The sequence below is a fragment of the Diabrotica virgifera genome, chromosome 1, assembly GCF_917563875.1.
Source record: "Diabrotica virgifera virgifera chromosome 1, PGI_DIABVI_V3a".
Lineage (NCBI taxonomy): Eukaryota > Metazoa > Arthropoda > Insecta > Coleoptera > Chrysomelidae > Diabrotica > Diabrotica virgifera.
The window spans coordinates 170512046-170528920 of record NC_065443.1 but is presented as its reverse complement, the minus strand read 5'-3'; the positions used below and the strand labels follow the sequence as shown (position 1 = coordinate 170528920).

Genomic DNA, 16875 nt, shown 5'->3' with positions numbered 1-16875 from the left:
ACGATAATCCTTACACTCTCAACTGCTTTATCACTTTCTCCAGTGGAATGCAATAGATGCTCAGATTTGGCACTCGCTTTTGCTATTGACTGACACTCTTCATTAAATCAAACTTTCTCTTGATGTCGCGTCGCCCTTAACTATTTTCCCTAGGCTTTTCCTACGGCAGATTTAATTTGTTTCCAGGCTTGCTCCCTTTGTAAAATTTGGTCACACTGTTGGAGAATTTTATTTATTTCTTCTATATTTATTTTTTACTCTTCTTTCTTAAATTTTTCAATATTGTACTTTTCATTCGATTTCACTATTTCCTCCTGCCTCCTCCCACAAGTAACTTTAAGGAGATAACGGTCCGAATCGATTTCAATCATAACCTGATCTATTTAATTCACCGTCCTTCCATGTGCCTTTATATATCTTTTTTGGTTTTAGTTGTGAGCTTGTGACCACCATGTTTTTCTCCATCTCAAATCCAATAAGTCTTTGACCAATATCATTTGATACCTCAAGTTTGACTGTGGTTACCAGTTACTTCAGTGTACTGAGGTTATTTTCCCATCACATTACAATCATTGTAATTAATTAATTACAATCAATTCTTTTCCCATTACAATTTAGGTAGGCGTTCGCATTCATCATTTAGTTGTTCGTAGTAAAGATCTTTTATTTCGTCGTCCTTATCTTCTGGCGGTGCATGCATTTTGATTATACTCCAATTTCTTTTATTACTTTTAATTCGTATTGAACACATTCTATCAGAGACAGGATAGAAAACTATCACTTTGTCCTTGATACATTTAGCTACCAAAAAACCAGTGCCGAGCTTTCTCTCTTTTCCTCCACTTTTAAAGAGCCACCATATCGTCTATTTCATAATTAAGTATTTTCGATGGGAAATAAGCCACAATTTTACTAAAAAAATGAATTTATTAACGTTTCGACGCCTAGTCGGGTGTCGTTGTCAAAATATATAATAATACTAAATAAACAAAAATGTTGTTGCTTAGTAAAAAATTCTTCTAATAATTTATTTAATCTGACTCATTTATATCGGCAATTCAGGCATGTATTATACATTTTAAAGTAGAAGACTTTAAAACAATATTGCCAATATTGATGAGTAGCGTTCCTGGGATGACTTTACTAAAAGTTAGTTCATTCGATTACATGAAATCAACCCCAACTCAAGAATATCCGCCACAAAAAGTCATAGCATGTGATCTGTCTTTAATAAAAAGACAACCAAATACAACGATGGCAGTAAAATTCTCGCGCTAGGGATTCCATAGTAAATCACGAGGGAAAACCAGGAAAAAACCTCGTGATACTATCCCGACATCGTAAAAATTTGGGCTTACATTTAGTTTACCCTCAAAAATAATATCAAATTCTGACTTTAATGTATATATGCTATTTTAAATTATAAATAATATTAATAATACATAGATATTGTATAAATAATACTAAAATATAAAATATGTACTAACTCGATATGTTAATGACTTACTAATCGTGGTATTTTCTTTCTATTGACTTCCTCTTTATTATGGGTAACCACATCCTACTGCATTCTATCGAGGAATTTGCGACACAATTGTTTTCATTTAGCATAATTAGAGCCGCTTCTTTGATTTTTCTCTTTTTACTATCTGTTTCTTTTAGGACTATACTTGAATCTCTCCACTGAACTCTAATGTTCATTATCCCATGCATGTTGACATATTTGAGATCTATCAAATTCTCTATTTTTAATATAAGATTGATGTTCACTTATTCTAACGTCTATTGATGTTTCACCTAAATAAAATTGTTCGCATTCACAAGGTATTTTATAAATACAATTCTTTGTTCTTTCTTGTTGATTGTTAGGTTTAGTTTTAGATAGAACAGATCTCAATGTGTTTGTTGTTTTGAATGTTGTTGAAATGTTGAATTTATTTCCTATTGTTTTAAGTTTCTCGGATAGTCCTTTTATATACAGGGTGGTTCATCTTATTCGCCTCGGTCTCTGTACGGAAAACCACTTGATATTTAAAAAAAATTTCTTCACAGAAATATACAGGGCCTTTAATACTACAATGTAAAAATAATATGAATTATACAGGGTGCTCCAAAAAAGAGTGGTATATCAAAGTTATATTTTTTCTTATGGAATGTCCTATATCTGATGACATTACTGAATTGGCCTTAAAAAATAAGCTATACTTTCATAAGGGTTCCCTATACCTAAATACAGGGTGTTTTGATTTATTTCGATTTTTATGAAAATGTAAGGTTTTAGAAACAAATAAATATCTACGTATCTAAGAATCAGTAACAAATTATTTCTTGTATCTTAATAATAAACTATTTAGCATACTTAAACAGACGCTTACTTCAACAAAATTTCTTACAGGGTGGTCAAAATATGAGATTGTTCTATTAACAAATTCAAGCTGTAATAACTTACTTATTTTAAATAGAACACCCTGTATCTTACTAGTCTATCGCGTAGAAAATTTACGTAGCTTTCAATTTATATTAGGGTTTCCTATACCTATCTTTTACAGGATGGTCAAAATATTAGATTGTTCTATTAACAAATTCAAGCTGTAATAACTTACTTATTTTAAATAGAACACCCTGTATCTTACTAATCTATTGCGTAGAAAATTTACTTAGCTTTCAATTCTTATTAGGGTTGCCTATACCTATCTCCCTTCTTTTCTTAAATATTTAAAGATTTCCTAATTTGTAAGCTTTAAAAATTAGAATTAAGTACCCATGACGTGGTTATGTACAACACATCAACAACACCGGAAATATACTTAAATATCTTAGTCAAGATACTTCAGTTAATAACATTCACATTTTTATCATTTAATCACACAGGGTGTTCTTATTTTAAATGACATACTCGATATTCTATTCTTTATAATGGAAGATATTTAAAATATCTTCAATTCCATGTAAACATTCTCAATATACATGTTATCCTGTAAATATATTTTCCCATGTCATTCTGTAAATACCCATTTTTACATATTTTTGTACAATAGGCTCGTTATCGTCATAGTAGCCATTGCATTTAATTGTTTGTAATTGCGATTCAAATATTCAGAAAAAAGTGGTGTACAAATTAGGAAATCTTTAAATATTTAACAAATGAAGGGAGATAGGTATAGGAAACCCTAATAAGAATTGAAAGCTAAATAAATTTTCTACGCAACAGACTAGTAAGATACAGGGTGTTCCATTTAAAATAAGTAAGTTATAACAGCTTGAATTTGTTAATAGAACAATCTAACATTTTGACCACCCTGTAAGAAGATAGGTATAGGAAACCCTAATACAAATTGAAAGCTAAGTATATTTTCTACGCGATAGACTAGTAAGATACAGGGTGTTCCATTTAAAATAAGTATGTTATTACAGCTTGAATTTTTCAATCGAAAAATCTCATATTTTCACCACCCTGTAAGAAACTTTGTTACAATAAGCATCTGCTTAAGTATTGTAAATAGTCAATTTTTAAGTTCCAAGAAAGAATTTGTTACTGATTCTTAGATTCGTAGATATTTATTTTTCTCTAAAACCTTACATTTTTATAAAAATCGAAATAAATCAAAATACTCTGTATTTAGGTATAGGGAACCCTTATGAAAGTATAGCTTATTTTTTAAGGTCAATTCAATAATGTCATCAGATATAGGACATTCCATAAGAAAAACTATAACTTTGATATGCCAGTCTTTTTTAGAGCACCCTGTATAATTCACATTATTTTTAGATTGTAGTATTAATGGCCCTGTATATATCTGTGAAGAAATTTTTTTTAAATATCAAGTTTTCCGTACAGACACCGAGGCGGATAAGATGAACCACCCTGTATGGTATTGATATTTTCCTCGTATTATTTCTTGTGGATGTTATATGATCCCGTTCTACGTTATTCTGTTCCATTCGATCCAATCTTGACAATTCCTTATTTATAAACGATAAAGGATAATCATTTTTTAATAAAACAGATGTTAACAAATGTTTTTCTTCTAAAAATGAATTTTCGTTAGAACAAGTAATTTTGGCTCTATCATATTGTTAGATTTTCTAACATAAAGCTAATTATCATTTCTACTTATATAAGAATATTAATAAAATTCGTCGAATCATTGATAATTTCAAACGAACACATCTGCCCTTTGTAGCTTCCAAAATCAACCAATTCCGAGAAAACATTGCTTCTGGAGGGTGGTCTGCGATACAAAGACCCTTGCTTTATGAAAATACTCGAATTTAAGACATATCCTGTTTCCCAGAGGCTCCGTCGAAATTGAGAACAATCTTTATATCTGTAACTTAACAATGTGTGATTTAAACTGTCTCCCCTTTCAGATTTATGTTTCCTAAAATCAATAGGGAGCTTTGTCCCTGCCGGACAAAATTAAATCTTCTGTGTATTTCTGAACGTAAATTAGACACGCATAGGACATTGATAAATGATTTCCACTTCTTTTTGGGGACCCAAAGGAAAAAGGAATCCTTATGCCTAAGTCGTTTTTAGTCTCTCGTCTCTCAATCACTTATTCGTCAACTACCGAGCTAATCGGTCGCGTCTCTCGCTCAACTCTGAAAGTATTCACGTCTCGTATTTTCCTATCGCATTACACGGTTTTTCACGCGAATCTTCTCTCACTTGTTACTAATCACATGTTTCACTCTTAAATCGCGGTTCACTTTACTGTCAATTGCACATAGCAAATTTATGTATGTTTTTTTTTGTTGTAGTAAAAACAATAATAATTATTTTGTACGATACTTGTAAATATTAGTGTTTGTGTTAAATAAACTAATTATCTCACACGTATTTTAATCATTTCAACACCGATTTACACCTTGCTTCGACTCGACAAAGAATATCAGAGTCTAATTATATCAACCACTATAGAAGCTGGTTCCCCTCTTGTGTGAAGGACAGGAGATATTCACCAGGTCCTTTTACCACAGGTGAAGCGTCCTACACATAATTTGGTACCCCTGGTGGGACGATTCAAAGAATCGTCTGCATACCCAGAAGCAAGGCTCGCGGTGTTGAAATTGAATCGAATCGTTATCGGCTGTTCCGGTGATCGTATTACCTCTACTTGGACCGTTGCTGTCCCGCTGACCGCCTCCACCTTGGACCGTTGCTGTACCGCTGATCGACTCCACCTTAGACCATTGCTGTCCCGCTGACCGTCTCCACCTTGGACCGTTGCTGTCCCGCTGATCGCCTCCACCTTGAACCGTTGCTGTCCCGCTGACCGCCTCTACCTTGGACCGTTGCTGTCCCGCTGATCGACTCCACCTTGGACCATTGCTGTCCCGCTGACCGTCTCCACCTTGGACCGTTGCTGTCCCGCTGATCGCCTCCACCTTGGACCGTTGCTGTCCCGCTGACCGCCTCTACCTTGGACCGTTGCTGTCCCGCTGATCGACTCCACCTTGGACCATTGCTGTCCCGCTGACCGTTTCCACCTTGGACCGTTGCTGTCCCGCTGATCGCCTCCACCTTGGACCGTCGCTGTCCCGCTGACCGCCTCCACCTTGGACCGTTGCTGTCCCGCTGATCGCCTCCACCTTGGACCGTTGCTGTCCCGCTGGCCGCCTCCACCTTTGGACCGTTGCTGTCCCGCTGATCGCCTCCACCTTGGACCGTCGCTGTCCTGTTGACTGCCTCCACCTTGGACCGTTGCTGTCCCGCTGATCGCCTCTACCTTGGACCGTTGCTGTTCCGCTGATCGACCCCACCTTGCACCATTGCTCTCACGCTGATTGCCATCCAACTTGGACCGTCGCTGTCCCGCTGACCGCCTCCACCTTGGACCGTTTGCTGTCCCGCTGACCGCCTCCAACTTGGACCGTTGCTGTCCCGCTGATCGCCTCCACCTCGGCCTGGTGCTGCTCCCGCTGCCCGCCGCCACGCTGACACCGTCCCATTCTTCAAGAACAACGCTTTCTTGACGCATACTAAGGTAACATCGCAATAATAAAAAACTTTATGAACTTTTATTTTATTTCCTTAAATATTACTCCACATATTATCATTAACTCAATAAGTTTGTGTACGCATGTGTTTTTAAAGGACAATTTATTTGTTTACTCTTTATTTTTTATATATATCTGCTCATCTCCTTTTTAAATATTTTGCATAATTTTTATTTCTTTTTACACTACATACTCACTATATTTTCAACCACGATCTCTCTTTGTGTACCGTTAAAATCACAATATTTACAGATTGTCACTGGACAATCAATATTTAAATTTTTTAAATTTTATATATTTTAATTATGGACGCACTGAAGAGGGAGATTGGTACATGCAAATCATCATTTGAACGAAATGTAAACTGGATAAGCAATTTTCTCGAAAGTCAAACTGATACATTTGAACTTAGTCACAGAAGAACGCACTTAATTAATGCATTTAATAATTATAATGACATTTGTAATAAGATAGACACTCACAAGAATGCTGATTTGCACACAGAAAATAGAGAAGAAGTTGAAAATAAATACTTCTCTGCTATGTCTCGGATTGACGGTAAATTGGCGCAATTTTCGAAAGTTAATTCTTCTTCTTCGGTACCTTCTCAGTATCAACACGGTAATCATGGTAATTCCAACGTACGCCTCCCCCCTGTTTCTGTTCCAATATATCATGGCGAGCCCAGTAAATGGGTCTCATTTTACCAATTGTTTTCCTCCATTATAAAGGATAATCAAACACTCACCAAAGCTCAAAAGCTAATTTATTTGAAATCGTTCCTCCGCGGAGAACCCTTAAATTTAATCGATTCGCTTGACGTAACTAACGAAAACTTTGATCTCGCTATTGACATACTCGAAAAGAAGTACGACAACAGTCTTGCTATTATCAATTCTCACATCAATCTTATCATAGATTTCCCTACACTTACAAGGAGCAACTATCGGTCACTAAGTGATTTTACAAACGATTTAAAAAGAAATATTGACTCCTTAAAGACTCTACAAGTTCCCGTCGAATCGTGGGATTATCTCTTAATTAATTTAATAACAAGAAAGCTCGATTTTGCCACCAAACGATATTATGGAGAAAGAAGAGATAGAAATTACACTCCCACAATTGCCGAACTTTTTGAGATCCTCAATGAACGCTGCAACATTCTCGCAGACCTCACAAATATCCCTGAAACAAAAAGGGACAAATCACATACTAAATCTAACGCCACTGTTCTTCTCTCAAATATATCTCCACCTCTCTCCTCTAGTAATCACATCAAATGCAATTACTGTAATAATTCAGCGCACAAGATATATTCCTGTAGGCAATTCGCTGCCCTCTCTCACTCAGAAAAATATAATTTTTTAAAATCGCGACACATGTGCTCTAATTGTCTTGGTACAAAACACACTCATGCTCAGTGTACTTCTCGCGGTTGTTTTATTTGTTCCAAAAACCATCACACCCTTCTGCACCAAAACTCGTATGCAGAAAACACTAAACGTACTCGTTTTTCTCACGCTTCTCACCCCGAAGATAATCGCAATGCAAGCACACATGTAAATTCTGCTAGATTTACGCCCTATGCACAAACCGATCAACAGAATAGTAACAGAAATACACGTTATAATGCTTCTCGTTTTAATAATGATGCAAATTCGCAAGCACAAGTTGCTGATGCTCGCAGTCTCTCACACACCCGTGTTGAGCTGCCCCCCCCCCCCACTTGCAAAAATTAAAAAACAAATAGCCCTGATTTATGAGCTATTTATGAGCTCTCATATTCCGCAAACTAAAAATTTTGAGCTCGTTCCACTGAGCAGGAATTTAATACCCTAGTGGGGGGGGCTGAGTCAGCCCCCCCACTACTTAAAAATAGGAGTATTGAATCGGTTTTTGCGGCAGAATTACGAGCTATTTATGAGCTCTTGAAATTATATACTTTCGATTTTTGAGCTCATCCCTTTCACCCCCAAACAACCCTTTAATTGATTTAACTTAAGAGAAAGATGCTGAGAAAACTTAAAATATATCGTATTGCGGATATAATTCATATAGCTTATATACTCTAAGAATAAACTATTAAATCAAGAGCATTTCGATTATTGAGCTACAACCCCTTCGCAAGAAAACCACCCTATCTTCCCGGCTTAAGAGAAAGTTGTACTTAAAATGCATTAAACTAATTATTTGGCGACTACATATCATTTAATAATTTATAACCTTCCAAATTACGCGCATTTAGATCAGTAAATTGCAATTTATTTTGTATAGTGCAGTCACTGAAGGTAAAAATCAACGATTACCTTCAATTTCGGTGAACCTTCATCGATTTTCACGAAAATTGGTCAGTAGTTAGAGGATACATCAAGAAACAAAGGTGACATGGTACCACCTTGCGCCTTTACCCTGAGGGTGGATACCGCCCCTTTCTCGGGGGTGAAAATTATTTTATAAAAAATAAATGCACAAATCAGTAAAAGAACAAATTAAAAGCAAAATTTATTATCTAAAGTTAATAAAATAAGTAAATACTTTTTAAGTTATTAAAGATCAAAGATTTTAATTATTTGTGAAAAAAATGCATGTTTTGAAGAGGTTTTTTGTAAATCACTGAAAAACTTTAAGTTTTTACAAAAAAGTTAATAGTAGTTTAATTCGTATAGCTTATATTCTAAGAATAAACTCTTAAATCACGCGTCTTTCGATTATAGAGCTACAACCCCTTCGCAAGAAAACGACCCCATATTCCCGGCTTAAGAGAGAGTTGTTCTTAAAATAATTTAAGTTAATTATTTGGCGACTACATATCGTTTAATAATTTATGAGCTTGCAAAATATACGCATCTCAATTATTGAATTGCCATTTTCTTTCTATAGTGCAGTTACTGAAGGTAAAAATCAACTATTACCTTCGATTTCGGTAAATCGCCATTTATTTTCACGAATTGACAATAACAACTTGGGGTTTTAGCCTGGAGTATATGTCACCCCTTCTTGGGAGTGAAAATTACTTTATTAAAAATAACCCCACAAATCGAGAGAGGGACAAATTGTAAGCAAAATTTGTTATATAATGTGATTAAAATAAATCAATACTTTTTGAGTTATTAAAGATCAAATATTTTAATTTTTGAAAAGAAAATGCATGCTTTAGAGCGATTTTTCATAAATGACTCAAAAACTGTAAGTTTTTACAAAAAAGTTTTCATCACTAAAATTGAAGCTAATAAAAAATATAATAAATTGCTTACTTGAAAAACCCTTTAATGTTAATTTAATGTAAGTTATTGGTAATTAAATGTATATTTTTTTCCGCGACTGTTCAAATCTAAGGGTTCAAGCTTAAATAACGGGAAAGAGATGTATTTTATAACACTTAGGTACTAAATACTTGTCAAAGTACTTAGAAATACCTATGAAAAATAAGATCCAGACAAAAATTGATAGTATCAAAATCCGCTCACCAATTTTCGTGAAAATGAATGGAGATTTACCGAAATTGAAGGTCATAGTTGATTTTTACCTTCAGTGACTATAGAAAGAAAATGGCAATTTAATAATTGAGATGCGTATATTTTGCGAGCTCATAAATTATTAAACAATATATAGTCGACAAATAATTAATTTAAATTATTTTAAGTACAACCCTCTCTTAAGCCAGGAATATGGGATGGTTTTCTTGCGAAGGGGTTGTAGTTCAATAATCGAAAGACGCGTGATTTTAGAGTTTATTCTTAGAATATAAGCTATACGAATTAAACTACTATTAACTTTTTTGTAAAAACTTACAGTTTTTCAGTGATTTACAAAAAACTTCTTCAAAACATGCATTTTTTTCACAAATAATTAAAATCTTTGATCTTTAATAACTTAAGAAGTATTTACTTATTTTATTAACTTTATATAATAAATTTTGCTTTTAATTTGTTCTTTTATTGATTTGTGCATTTATTTGTTATAAAATAATTTTCACCCCCGAGAAGGGGCGGTATCCACCCTCAGGGTAAAGGCGCAAGGTGGTACCATGTCACCTTTGTTTCTTGACGTATCCTCTAACCACTGACCAATTTTCGTGAAAATCGATGAAGGTTCACCGAAATTGAAGGTAATCGTTTATTTTTACCTTCAGTGACTGCACTATACAAAATAAATTGCAATTTACTGATCTAAATGCGCGTAATTTGGAAGCTTATAAATTATTAAATGATATGTAGTCGCCAAATAATTAGTTTAACGCATTTTAAGTACAACTTTCTCTTAAGCCGGGAAGATAGGGTGGTTTTCTGGCGAAGGGGTTGTAGCTCAATAATCGAAATGCTCTTGATTTAATAGTTTATTCTTAGAGTATATAAGCTATAGGAATTATATTCGCAATACGATATATTTTAAGTTTTCTCAGCATCTTTCTCTTAAGTTAAATCAATTAAAGGGTTGTTTGGGGGTGAAGGGGATGAGCTCAAAAATCGAAACTATATAATTTCAAGAGCTCATAAATAGCTCGTAATTCTGCCGCAAAAACCGATTCAATATTCCTATTTTTAAGTAGTGGGGGGGGGGGCTGACTCAGCCCCCCCCACTAGGGTATTAAATTCCTGCTCAGTGGAACGAGCTCAAAATTTTTAGTTTGCGGAATATGAGAGCTCATAAATAGCTCATAAATCAGGGCTATTTGTTTTTTAATTTTTGCAAGTGGGGGGGGGGGGGCAGCTCAACACGGGTCTCTCACACCGCACCACAAATGCCATAAATTCCACTAACTCACTCCACGCCAATATTGCTCAGCCATCTTCTTTTAATGACTCTCAAGAAGATGTATGCAACCCTAACGTAGCTCTAAGCGTTACAAATAAACCTTTTACACACTCTTCGACTCTTTTACCCACCGCTCAAGTAATTTTAATTGACAAATCTGGAAATGCCATATTTGCTAAGGCAATCCTTGACTCTGGTAGTCAAAATTCTTTTATAACGGAAAATCTCGCTAATAAAATTAATCCCGAAATTTCTCGCAATGAACTACAAGTTTGTGGCATTGCCCAAAGTTCTCTCACTTCGAAATCAATGGCAAAAATCATGCTTTACACACCTGGTTTCGAACGTAATGTCAATTTAAACTGTGCAATAATTCCAAAGATTTCTTGCCAGCTACCGCAATTAGATATCAACCCTGATTTTCTTAAAATTCCAAAAGATCTCAGCCTGGCTGATAAATATTTTTATATGGAATCAAATATTGAAATTCTGATAGGAGCAGATGCTTACTACGAAATCCTCTTACCGGGTATCGTAAAATTAGGAAAAAATCTACCCACACTCTTCAATACAATATTTGGATGGGCAATCGCCGGTAATATTCCAAACGCAGCCCATTCTAAACAACAAAACATTTCTTTATTTTCTCACTCTACAAATGTGTATTTTGACAAAATCAATTTAACCCATAAAACACCATCCGAGAATTTGAATATTGACGAATCATTTCCTATCCCAAGAAAACGTCTAAAATCTCATTTTAAAAGGCATTAACAAAAATGAAAATATTTCTTCCCTTTTTACGAAACACAGTTCAATAACCGACCTTACCCTCAAAATATTACCGCTAGCATTGTATAACTAGACAATGCCTCTATCTACTCAAGAATACCCAAGTCACCCGCACTTTCACTTGTTGACAATAAATTTGAAAAATAAAAACACCACAACAGTTCACTCAGGGCAAAACGCCTTTAATTTATGACACATTTAAGGTAGAATTCCGCACCAAGCGACCGAGACAGGAGACCGCGACAGGCGACAGATAGGCGGAGTCTCCCCACGACTGCTCTCAATGCAATGGCACCTATGTACGCCGTTGCTCCCGCCTGGCGGCGCTAATGTAGTTGGAGGTCAAAGTTTTGACTATTCGTGAAGTTGGTATATGGTGTTTTTGATTACGATTTAATAAATAATAAATTATGGTCGAAATATACGGATCTTGGAGACTGTTTGTGCGTTGAAAAACGAATTGAGAAGGGATGTGAGAGTTACTGGAAAAAGGAAACACTTATCGAATGTTAAACTATATTAATCATCGTCTCAATGTTTTATTTCTATAGCTCAGAGGGTATTTATCTGGTATTGATTAACTCCCCACACGAGTCTGACAACTGTGTATAATATGATATGTGCGATCTGCCTTACTTTTTTTATCAATTTAAAATTCACAATTAAGTGCGCTCAGCATTAATTTTTGTGTTTATCTTATTTAAAAATGTGATATTTTCAAAATATGGCTGCCATGACAGTTGCGCATTTGGTGTAAATTTGGTTTAAGCATGGGGTGAGCGCAGTTGATTCTGCAATGTTGTCTTATTTAAAAAAAATTATAACTCCTTATGGAAATGTAGAATGTGTTAATTTAATTAAGTATAATTATTTGGGTGTTTGTCTACGTGAAAGGCGACCTTAAATCTAAGGTGAAATTAGAAAAAATTAGGGTTAGGTTTAATCAGGTTATGTTTTAGTCACTAAAGAATATTTAAATGGTACTAGGTCACTTTAATTTTCAGTTATTAACTTATTTATATTATTTTCGATTAGGTTAGGTTTGCTCAGGTTATGTTTTAGTCATTTTGAAGAATATTTTAAAGATAATATATCACTAAAATGTTCAGTTATTAACTTTTTTATATTATTTTCGATGATGCTAGGTTAGGTTTGGTCACGTTATGTTTTAGTCACTAAAAAATATTGAGAACTTGAGAAATATTTAAAATTAGTATTTCACATTTTTCTATATTATTACTTCAAATATAAATTTTTTTACATATTCACTCCATAAAAAACGATTGTAGATGTGGCAACAGTGTGAATGTATATAAAATTGCATATCTTAATCCGTGCGTTCATAATAAATTTTGATCTGAATTTTATAGTGAAGCATTCTATTTTTTACAGTCGAATCTGGGGGGCAATACTTAATCTGTTTCAACAAAATGTTTATTGCAGATACGTGCATTTATTCTCGGCACATATTTATCCCTTCTTATTGCTACAATCCACTTTTTTCTCATCAGAATATCTTTGGGAAACCTGTGTCCTGATGTTCTCGATGAGCACAAATGCACAGCACAACATTGAGGGATTTTATTTTCTCAAGGTTAATTCACACAGCGAAACAAATAATATGTAATATTTACTTGGAAATAGATTGATTTAAAGTATTGACGTAAGTTGACATGACCTCCAACTACACAAGCGCCACCTACGTTGAGCTTTCCAGATTAGCTGCCATTATATCAGGGTAGTTCTGCAGCCCGCGACCGAGACCAGCGACCAACTATCGCCTATCGCGACCTATCTGTCGCCTGTCGCGGTCTCCTGTCTCGGTCGCTTGGTGCGGAATTCTACCTTAAAGGTAACAGTTACCCGCGACAACTGTTTGTAAATTTAGGTCAAAACCCTTTTGTACAAAATAGTATATACACTAAGAAAAATGAAAAAAAAAAAACTAGTTTTGTTTATTATTGTAAAGAATTATCTCTTGATTTTTCGCAATTTATTTGTAAATATAATTTTTAAATAACTCACAACTGAAGATAAAGTTTCCCATAATCTCTTCTTCTCTTAAGCAAATTTACTAAAAACCGCACTCTCTCTCTCTCTCCCTCTCTCGCTCTCTCTCTCTCTTTCGATCTCTCTCTCTCCCCATCGCTATCTCTCTCCATCGCTCTCTTTTTCTCTATCTTGCTCTTAACATTTATTTTTCCTCCTCTGGCGCGGGGGGCAATTTATGTTAGATTTTCTAACATAAAGCTAATTATCATTTCTACTTATATAAGAATCTTAATAAAATTCGTCGAATCATTGATAATTTCAAACGAACACATCTGCCCTTTGTAGCTTCCAAAATCAACCAATTCCGAGAAAACATTGCTTCTGGAGGGTGGTCTGCGATACAAAGACCCTTGCTTTATGAAAATACTCGAATTTAAGACATATCCTGTTTCCCAGAGGCTCCGTCGAAATTGAGAACAATCTTTATATCTGTAACTTAACAATGTGTGATTTAAACTGTCTCCCCTTTCAGATTTATGTTTCCTAAAATCAATAGGGAGCTTTGTCCCTGCCGGACAAAATTAAATCTTCTGTGTATTTCTGAACGTAAATTAGACACGCATAGGACATTGATAAATGATTTCCACTTCTTTTTGGGGACCCAAAGGAAAAAGGAATCCTTATGCCTAAGTCGTTTTTAGTCTCTCGTCTCTCAATCACTTATTCGTCAACTACCGAGCTAATCGGTCGCGTCTCTCGCTCAACTCTGAAAGTATTCACGTCTCGTATTTTCCTATCGCATTACACGGTTTTTCACGCGAATCTTCTCTCACTTGTTACTAATCACATGTTTCACTCTTAAATCGCGGTTCACTTTACTGTCAATTGCACATAGCAAATTTATGTATGTTTTTTTTTTGTTGTAGTAAAAACAATAATAATTATTTTGTACGATACTTGTAAATATTAGTGTTTGTGTTAAATAAACTAATTATCTCACACGTATTTTAATCATTTCAACACCGATTTACACCTTGCTTCGACTCGACAAAGAATATCAGAGTCTAATTATATCAACCACTATAGAAGCTGGTTCCCCTCTTGTGTGAAGGACAGGAGATATTCACCAGGTCCTTTTACCACAGGTGAAGCGTCCTACACACATATAAGGATTTAATGATTCACTTTTTAACGTTGATGTTGTGATTTGATTTGTAATTGGGATATCTCAATTACAAATCAAATCACAACATCAACGTTAAGAAGGGAATCATTAAATCCTTATATGATAGAGCCAAAATTACTTGTTCTAAAGAAAATTTATTTTTAGAAGAAAAACATTTGTTAACATCTGTTTTATTAAAAAATGATTATCCTTTATCGTTTATAAATAAGGAATGGTCAAGATTGGATCAAATGGAACAGAACAACGTAGAACGGAGTCCTATAATATCCACAAGAAATAATACGAGGAAAATATCAGTACCATATATTTATAAAAGGACTATCCGAGAAACTTAAAACAATAGGAAATAAATTCAACATTTCAACAATATTCAAAACAACAAACACATTGAGATCTATTCTATCTAAAACTAAACCTAACAATCAACAAGAAGAGAGGATTGTAGTACCTCAACGAGTAAACATCGACGATCGCAGCTGTGTTTATTAATAGCAGTGAAATACGAGTTTACCAGTGAGAGTGATAACAATAATTATAACGTACGTATTTGAACATTTTAAATTAGATATGTTTAGTTTATTCGGAACTATCATTAGATCCAGTTTTTTGCTTTTTACATTAATTAGAAACATCAATAATATTAATGGACTAGCATAAACACCGAAAAGTGATCTAGCCGGCTACCAGTGGTGCCGGCAAAATGCGTAAATATCAACAAAATTCTAAACTAAACAAATAATTATTATATTTCATAATATTGTTTCTGCTTCTGACTACATGGGCAGTAACGTGCAAAACAGTTCAGCTTCAAATATGTCTAAAACTACAGATAATCCAACTTCTAGACAAACAACTTCGTATGCATCCATAGTTACATCCATAGTAAAACCTTCGTTTCCAAAGCACACCCAAGCGGTAGTATTACATGCTGATCAAAACCTTAAATTACATGACTATGTTAGAGCTATAGGCGACATTATCGGTCCCAAACAAATTTCTTTTGCTTCTAGGATATCCCATAATAGGATATGTATTTATCTTACCAATTCCAATCTAGTCGAACAGTTATTAACATCGCATCCTAATATTCAGATAGGGAACATTACCCTAAATATTCGCAGACTGGTTTTCCCCACGAAAAGAATTGTCATATCAAATATTTCCCCAACCGTTCCGCACGATTTAGTAGAAAGTGCCATTAAAAATCTTGGGCTTGAGTTAGCCTCCCCGATTTCCTTTTAGAGCTGGTATCCCAGGTGATGAGTACTCTCACATCCTTAGCTTTAGACGCCAAGTATATGTTTTTTCCAATACAGATAATTTTGAGTTACAAACGTCAATTGTAATACCTTTTGAAGGTATTGACAACAGAATCTTTTTATCTACAGATAAAATGGAGTGTTTTATCTGTAAACAACCAGGACACATTGCTTCTAAATGCTCTAATCCTCCAACTGTTAATGTAACCCAAACTTCTAATTCAAATCCCGAATTATCCACGAACACAACCCTTTTACTAGATAACACACAGCCGACAGACACCTCCAGCGTGACCCCTATTACAGATACTGCACAACAGGACACAACTACTACAGTAAAACCAGGCCTTAAACGAGGTCGCTCAGAAGTATCAACGGCCACGAATGAAAACAGTTCCCTAGATGACACTGTTAGCATGCCTGCACCCGTTTCAGCTGCCAGCCACATACAGCAGGATAAAACCATTAAGCGAAAAAGAAAGAAACAAAGGACAAACCCACCAATAGAAACCGGACTGACTGAACAAACTAAAGAGGATATAAAAGAGGCCTACAATAAAACACCAGAAGCATTCGTACTTCCACAAGATAATCTGATAGCTTTCTTGAAAACACCTTTGGAAATAACGATCCTTACACTGAAGCATTGAAATTTACGAGCGATATTAAATCTTTGATCTTAATTTACAATTTCTGTACCCATCTCTCCGAGAACGGACAATTAGATATCGTATAACACGTATAAATAAAAAAATTAAACTCCAACTGGAACCTGATGATGCCGAAAGTGTATCTAGCATTGATATGTCCCATGACGTAAGCGATGAAGACAGCAACTCAGACGTATCTCAATTATCTCAACAGTCTCAAAATTCCTTAAAATAATCT

General features: G+C 34.8%; 2 protein-coding genes across 7 annotated transcripts in view; one reads left to right on the top strand and one right to left on the bottom strand.

The window, feature by feature from the left end:
- Positions 1–16875, top strand: part of LOC126881609 (uncharacterized) — a 113658-nt gene that overhangs the window by 44218 nt on the left and 52565 nt on the right. The gene's annotated exons all lie outside the window — the stretch shown is intronic.
- LOC126881582 (uncharacterized) lies at positions 4489–6502 on the bottom strand. 6 transcript variants are annotated; one of them, XM_050645953.1, is made up of 4 exons: positions 5699–5984; positions 5392–5664; positions 5290–5357; positions 5176–5221 (listed from the first exon to the last, which is right to left on the bottom strand). In XM_050645953.1, exons 1-4 carry the CDS (start codon positions 5982–5984, stop codon positions 5189–5191), a joined length of 660 nt encoding a protein of 219 aa, XP_050501910.1. In that variant the 3' UTR covers positions 5176–5188. The 6 variants fall into 6 exon arrangements, with proteins under 6 accessions (XP_050501903.1, XP_050501888.1, XP_050501896.1 ...); XM_050645946.1 differs by lacking the exons at positions 5176–5221; positions 5290–5357 and adding an exon at positions 4489–5119 and having other exon boundaries at positions 5699–6502; XM_050645931.1 differs by lacking the exons at positions 5176–5221; positions 5290–5357 and adding an exon at positions 4489–5153 and having other exon boundaries at positions 5699–6500.